Raw genomic sequence first — 7,672 nt, 5'->3', positions numbered from 1 at the left:
TGGGCACCTAGATTCTCTGTCTCTCTCTCTCCTCTCCACCCTACACTGGCTGCCAACTTTTGGTAATTCTCATACCTCCTGTTGATACACCCCCTCTTGGGGGGTGTTGCTGATTTGACTACATTAGCACCAGCATTCTTCTGTTTCAGAAACAGTAAAAGGTAAAGGGACCCCTGACCATTAGGTCCAGTTGCGGACGACTTTGGGGTTGCAGTGCTCATCTCGCTTTATTGGCCGAGGCAGCCGGCGTACAGCATGACTAAGCTGCTTCTGGCGAACCAGAGCAGCACACAGAAATTGCGTTTACCTTCCTGCCAGAGTGGTAACGAATTTATCAATTTGCACTCTAATGTGCTTTCGAACTGCTAGGTTAGCAGGAGCAGGGAACGGGAGCTCACCCCGTCGCGGGGATTCGAACCGCCGACCTTCTGATCAGCAAGTCCTAGGCTCTGTGATTTAACCCACAGCACCACCTGCATCCCTTCAGAAACGGGGGGATTTGCAAAATAAGCCAAGACAGGCAGAATGACTCCTGCTTCACATTTATGGTTAAATCCAGAGATGGGGAACCTCTGGCCCTCTATTGCTGGAAAACTCTTTGTCACACACAGGCAGGATGAGGCCGGCAGTTGTTCGGAACAGCACTTAGAGGACCAACTCCTGATTCAATCAGAGCTGCTGAGAGGAGTGCAGGGGGGGGGGCGTGCGAGTGAAGCAAAGAAGACATTTTTACATTCAAGGTCTCAGAATAATTTATTAAATACATTTAAAATCTGTGTTTTCAAAGTTTCACCATTTAAACAAAGCTGATTGGAAAAAGACACAAATAAAAAGGGTCGTGGAAGAGGATCAATTGTCCTATAAAAACCACGTGGTGCTGGGAATGTGAACGTTTGCATGTCCATGTTGCTGGATCAGCCACCCAGCAAACTTGAAGGAGCTCATGAAGAAAGGCTGGCCGAGAGAAAGGAAAAAGGCTTCACTACTCCAGAGGTGGTGCTTAGCAGATCAGACTTGCACACACAGAAAAACCTAACGCCCAATGTGGTAAATAGCCATGGAAAAAATAACCCCCCCACAAGCCCACAGACACACACAGTGTGTCAGAAGCCCTGCTTTAAAAGTACTTTGACATTGGCTGTTCTGTAACATTGAGATTGCAGAGGCCGGGAGCCTCTCTGGGCAACAGCTAGTCCACTTTTAAAACTGCTATGCTAGTAAGCAGGCAGAACTCTCTATTTGAAGGAGGAGGCAAGAAACTCCAGAAGGAATATAGCCAACCAGCCTCCCACCTCCACTGGCCATGAGCTGCAAAGCTGCAGAGGCACTCACTGTGGAGCACAGCATGAGACCTGTTCCCACCCACTGTTATCCAATGGATCAAGTGCATCACTACCCAAAGCTCCTAACTATTTGGAATTCTGCTTAACAAACTGTATGTTTTTCTTTTCTTTTCCAAAAAGCTCTCCTCCTTCCCCTCCTCCATCTGGACTCACTTCCTGGGAGAAGCAAAGTCAAGAGGTAGAGTTAGGCTAGAATTGTGATTGTCAGTTGTCTCCAGTCTGTGGATTACAGGGGTGGCAGAGAGAGGGAAAATGGTAGCTACTACAAGCACTCAAGAGCCAAAAAGGGAACTACTACAAGCACCCAGAGTAAAAATCAGATGTGCTATGCCACATTTTTTTAAAAAAATGGCAGGGAAATGCCAGTTGCCCTACATCAGAAGGAATGTTGATAGCAGCTCTTCCTGCACTGCTTGTACTGTTCTCTAGAGGGCAAGCTAGTGCAAAAGGGCGCACTGGGCTTAAATCACGGGATGCCCAGCAGAGAAGCAATTTGTCTACACCCACACACCTTTTCTGGTTAGAACACAACAGATATGGGGTGGCACTCAAAATATATACATATGTACATTCATTCATTCATTTGTTCGTTCGTTCGTTCATTCTCTCTCTCTCTCTCTCTCTCTCTCTCACACACACACACACACACTGATCTGCACACACCTCTATCTTTCCATACACGATGACTCCCACATTTCAGATAAGGCATCACGGGTGTTCGGATTATAAAGCAGCAAGTAAGATGATGAACTGTACAGCACAAGGAAAGAGATTGTTGTGCAAGGCAGCCATGGCCCAGGGAACTATTGCTGGGGGAGAGAGCGCCCCCTCCAGGCAATGTTTTGTACTGTCCTTTCTCCCAGCTTGGCATGCCAGACATCAGGTTGTGAGCTCGTGGCTAGTTGCCATTGCTCAGGCTGGAGGTTGCGCTGCTGCAACTTTGTTCATATGAAGGGGGTGCCTCTGGAAGGAAGCAAAAGAGAGAGAGAAGTTGAAAGCCATCTAGTTCAGAGTTTTCAAACTGTGGTCACACAGTCAGTCCCTAGTCATTCCCTAGTCATTCTTCGGAACTTAACTTCACAGGAGGCTGTGATGGCCACCAACTTGCAAGGCTTCAAAAGAGGATTAGACCAATTAACAGAGGAGTAAATTTAATGGTGTCTACTAGCCATGATGGCTATCCTCCATGGCAGCAATGATTCTGAGTACCAGTTGCTGCAACCTACACAAGGGGAGAAGGCTCTGGAGCTCAGGTCCTGCAGGCATCTGGTTGGCCACTGCGAAAATGGGATGCTGGACTAGATGGGCCACTGGCCTTCTGATGTTCTTATGGTCCACAGATCAGTGGTCCATGAGCTCTAACCGTCTGCAGCCTGAGGAACATAACAAGCTGCCAGTGGTCCATTCAGTTCAGTGCTGTTGAGGCTGCCTAGTTGCAAATTCCCCAGGGAAGAGACTCTCCCGTTCTTTCTGGGAGATGCTGGGAACTGAACATGGGATCTTCTGCATGCAAAGCAGGTGCTCTGTCACAGAGCTGTGGGCCTTCCTTTTTAGTCTTGGTGTTGCCCTTCAGAACTCAGCAGAGAGGAGGAGACAAAGATAGAATATACTGGCTTTGTCTGTCATCTGCTCTGGTGCCAGTGGCTGCTGACCTCCCTGCCCTTCTGCCCCACCAGTCCCCATAGGCACCACACACTGCTGCCCATATGGGAAACAGCGCAACCCCTGGGGTCTCTGCCCCAGCCAGGGAATCCTATCTGAGGCTAGGCAGGCGCTTACCGTAGGGGTAACCCCAGGTGCTATACTCTGGAGGCAGGATGAGGGAGCTGGCTGTGGGAACCGGAACCACCGTCCCCTCGGCATAGTAAGGGACCGTTGCTCCTGTCGAGAGGCAGAGTGTGGGGTGGTTGGGCAAGCTGCCCTGCTCAGAGTCCAGCCTTGCTTCCGGGAAGCTCAAGCCTGGTGCATAGCTGAAAGGCTGCTGCTGGGAGTGGCTCTTGGTTGGGATGGAAATGTTGTCCATGGGGTGGTAGCCACCGGCAGCCTCCTCGTCCACCGGCGGTGCACTCGGGATCACGGGCGACGGGACGTGAGGGACCGAGCGGGTCGGGTTGAGGGGGATCCTGTTCACAGCGATGTTGCCAATGTAGATCGGGAGAGCAACAGAAACCTCAGGAGATTTCAGGGAAACCTAGGGGCAGGGAGACAACAATATGACAGCAAGCATGAGGACATTGCAGGGGTTTGGACTGGACGGCCCTTAGAGTCCTTCCAATGCTATGACTCTATAAGGAGCAGTCCTGTGGGGTCAGACCAAGGACTCATACATCAGGGGTACGGAAGTGTCAGTTCTAGTGGCTGAATATGGCTCTCCAGACCTCTCTGTCTAGCCCTCAGGACTCTACTCAGGGCTACATTTCATCCCTCCCTAGGGATGTTGGTGCCTGGAAGGGCTTTTTTATTATTTACAAAATATATGTGCTGCTTGATACCCCTGTCTCCCTGTTACCTCGCCTACTTTTGCTTCTGGCCCTCAAGAGGCTGCCCAGGAGGAAATGTGGCCCTCGGGCTGAAAAAGACCCCCTGCTGCCGCCTCTGCTATATTGGTAGCCCACAACCTGTGTTCATAATCCTCAGCAGAACTTGGACCTTACCTGGATGTAGTAGTCAATATGGATGAGGCTGCAGCCTTGCAGGATGGACTGAGGCAGCGCTGGGACGAGAATCTGCTCTCTCCATTCTGCATGCTTCCAGGCCTTCACGGGCGAACCCTCCACTTCCGCTATGGTCCTCAGGTCATAGATCCACCGCTTGGATTTGTAGGCAACTTTCTGGGTTGGGGAGAAGAGAAGGGGAAAATAAGGGGTTGTATCCAGACCATAAAGAAGGCTGATCGCCGGAGAATGGATGCTTTTGAATTATGGTGCTGGAGGAGACTCTTGAGAGTCCCATGGACTGCAAGAAGATCAAACCTATCCATTCTGAAGGAAATCAGCCCTGAGTGCTCACTGGAAGGACAGATCCTGAAGCTGAGGCTCCAGTACTTTGGCCACCTCATGAGAAGAGAAGACTCCCTGGAAAAGCCCCTGATGTTGGGAAAGATTGAGGGAACAAGGAGAAGGGGACGACAGAGGACGAAATGGTTGGACAGTGTTCTCGAAGCTACCAGCATGAGTTTGTCCAAACTGCGGGAGGCAGTGGAAGACAGGAGTGCCTGGCATGCTCTGGTCCATGGGGTCACGAAGAGTCGGACACGACTAAACGACTAAACAACAACATCCAGACCTACTCCAAGTACTCCAAAATGGGCCTATTATTCTGAGAAGAACTCAGTTGAATACAACCCTATAGTTTTGCCTTGGACTCATCAACAGATAATCCTAATTCTTCATAAAGACAGCTTCCTATGTTCCTAAGTTCCTAAGATTGCATCTGCAGCAAGGGAACGAAAAATGAACAAGTGCCCCTCAAGCAAAGCTGAGCACCTACAATACACTATCAAAAGCCTAGCCCGGTTACCTGGATGAGGCTGGCTACAATGGTGCTGGTGTCCCGGCCTGATTTGTTCTCAATGTCTGTCCGCAACTGGATGACCTGCCCTACAACGTAGCCCTTGAGGTCTGTGGTGGCTGTCAGGACCACGTTGCCAGTTTTCACGAGCTTGTAGCTGAACTTCTTTGTGATCGACGTTGTGTTTGGCTGCTGCAGAAAAGGAACACTAGGATGAGAAGGGAAAACACAGCCTGCCTCCCACTGAGTTAGGCCCCACCTGCACTATTCATTTAAAGCACTAACCGCCATTGGCTCCTCCTCTAAGAAACCTTTGAACTATAGTTTAAGGTTGCTGAAGATGGCGAGGAGATTCCTATTCCCCTCACGGAATTCCCAAAGTGGTTTAATGATCTATTCCTTGGGATTGAAAAGCAAGGTGTGGGGGTGCCTACCACCTTCCTTCCTTCCCACCAACCCTTACCTCAATCTCAGGGATATCATTCAGGTTCAGCGGGCACAGGACATAGAATATCTTGCTGCATTTGTGATCCTTGGAAAACCGTGGTGTCTCTATCACAGCTTTGACCTGGTGCAAGACCTTCCCAAAGGGACCCTCAAAGGATGTAGGAGCTGAAGCTGTTTTCCAAAGAGAAAAGAGACAAATGGCATATAATGTACTTCCACCCACCTTTTAAACACCCACACAAACACACTCTCTTATGACTTGCACTAGAAAAGAACAACAAAAATATTTTGCCAAAATCTCATTCTACTCTAGGAAAAGGTTTTGACATGCATATGTTTTGCAAACATTAGAAGTAAAACCAAAACCGTACATCTTCTTGATTTCTGATGGTTTTGGGGAGGAAGGTGATGTGGGGCATTTTACAACCATAAGCACGGCTAATCCAAGACATTTTGGCACCTGAGGCAGACCCCAAAATGGCACTTCCCTCCCCACCAGGGAAGAAATGGTGAGGGAAGATCTACATCAGGAATAAGGTGGGGGTGGGAGGAAAGGTTGACATCAGGATCTGCTGCCCTGGTGGATCTTGCCACCTGAGGCAGTCACCTCACTTCGCCTCACGGCTGAGCCGGCCCTGACCATAAGGCAGACCTGCACAACTTGGCAGTAGGTAGGGGCCAAAATTAAAATAGGCTAAACTTCTTCGGACCAATTTCCAAGTAAAGGTATAATTAATGATTAAACTGTTTTGCAAATAAACCATATTATTAAAAAGGGAAATTTCAATTAAGATAAATTAACTTGGTGGGCTGCTGCGCAGCAAGGGTGGGGTAAGAAGCCCTCATGTTGCTGCCGCTCACCGCATAGCAGGTGTCAGCTGCGTTGGTCCCTGACGACCAAAAACACAGCGGAAATATATGACTCTCACTCCTCTCGGACTAGAGATAGATTGGCAATGGTTGGTTGCCGTGGGTTACGTGACAAACAGGAGAGAATGTTCAGTGGCAACCCATCTACCAAATTACATGATGGGCACAATCAGCGCTTATATTCTGGGGTTACTCAGGGGCATGCAGTACCAACACCTTTTTCCCCTAGAAGAAAAACATTGGGCACAATAGCAGAAGGCAGTTCAAGTGGCACATGGAAAAGCACTCATTACATCTTTACTTTCTTTTACATTTTTTGCAGGCCATCCTTGGGGGAGCTGCAAGTGGGCCGTATGTTGTGCAGGTCATAAGGACTAGAAAATTGTTGCTTTCTTTTTTAAAAAAAGGAAAAGCAGGCGGATATTGTAAGCTGCCTTACGAATGCCAATTGTTTTTATTTGTTTAAAATATTCATGAATCACCTGCAATCATAGCTCTCTAAGCAATGTACATTACAGAATAATATATGGAACATACATAGTACCAAAAACGGTACAGCATTTTTTTAAAAAAGGGACATGATAAAATTGGTGTTCCAGAAACGGCATGATGAAATCCATACCATCCATAATTAGTATAGATATCAAATTTCAGAATGTAAATATTCTTAGGAATGTTCAGTTCTGTGCTTTGCATCAAAGTCTGTTTTTAATTTGGTGTTTGCATGGACTATGAACAGCCCCAGACAGACACGTTCTTCAACAGCCCCGCTTTCTAAGCATTTTTAAACTCTCTTTTTCAAAGAGATTTAGAAAGTTACTGATTTAGAAGTTACTAGTTATTTTAGTTAACTGTTTATTCTTTATATCCCAATCTTCCTTTAAACAAACAAACAAACAACAAGACAAACTGTAAACACCCCCATGGACACCAGCCTAACAACTCTTCAAGTAGGCTAGGCAGGAAAGGTGTGACCAGCCCAAAGTCCACCCAGTGAGCTTCATGACAGAGAAGATGGTCTTATGCACACACACAAAGTTCAGCCATTCAATTAAAACAAACAAACAAAAAAACCCTATGATGAATAAGCAGGGTTTTCTTTTGGAGGGGGGGAATAATGTTCTTGTTTAATGTTTCACAGTTTTATATAGAAACAACCAATTTTAAAAATTAAGAGAGAGAATGGAGGGCATGATTTGAACCTTAAGACCCCGATGGGTGCAAATTGGGGGGGGGGGGAGCACAGCAGATCAGCTTCTGCTCCACATATTCAGCTGTAGGGCTCATTCACACTTAGCTTTTGCCCCGTGCTTTCTAGGCAACAGACCTGCACTTTCCTGGTCTGCGCTAGAGTACTTTCCCCCAACCCCACCACTTTCCCCAAGAGAACCTGATCTTTTACGCCGAATTGGAACAAATGACAATTTGGGCTTTTCTGCAAGTTGCCAAGTGCCTTAAAGAGTGGGTTTCTGTGAGGAAAGCGGCTGAGGAGGAAAAAATTA

The 7,672-nt window shown here is 47.7% G+C and overlaps 1 protein-coding gene across 2 annotated transcripts in view; it reads right to left on the bottom strand.

Annotated features, from left to right (window-relative positions):
- Positions 1-734: 734 nt before the first annotated feature.
- Positions 735-7,672, bottom strand: part of ARRDC1 (arrestin domain containing 1) — a 53,466-nt gene continuing 46,528 nt past the window's right edge. Inside the window, exons 4-8 of one of the 2 annotated variants that reach the window (XM_083597373.1) lie at positions 5,317-5,471; positions 4,863-5,042; positions 3,998-4,174; positions 3,123-3,534; positions 735-2,306 (exon numbers count right to left, since the gene is read on the bottom strand). In XM_083597373.1, the coding sequence (XP_083453499.1) occupies positions 2,242-2,306; positions 3,123-3,534; positions 3,998-4,174; positions 4,863-5,042; positions 5,317-5,471 (989 nt within the window). In that variant the 3' untranslated portion in view covers positions 735-2,241. Of the gene's footprint in view, positions 2,307-3,122; positions 3,535-3,997; positions 4,175-4,862; positions 5,046-5,316; positions 5,472-7,672 lie in introns of both variants that reach the window. The other variant, XM_083597372.1, reaches the window with a different exon arrangement.

Source organism: Podarcis filfolensis (genome assembly GCF_964270895.1).
Source record: "Podarcis filfolensis genome assembly, chromosome: Z".
Lineage (NCBI taxonomy): Eukaryota > Metazoa > Chordata > Lepidosauria > Squamata > Lacertidae > Podarcis > Podarcis filfolensis.
The sequence above is the reverse complement of the archived record's forward strand: the minus strand, read 5'-3'. Positions and strand labels throughout refer to the sequence as shown.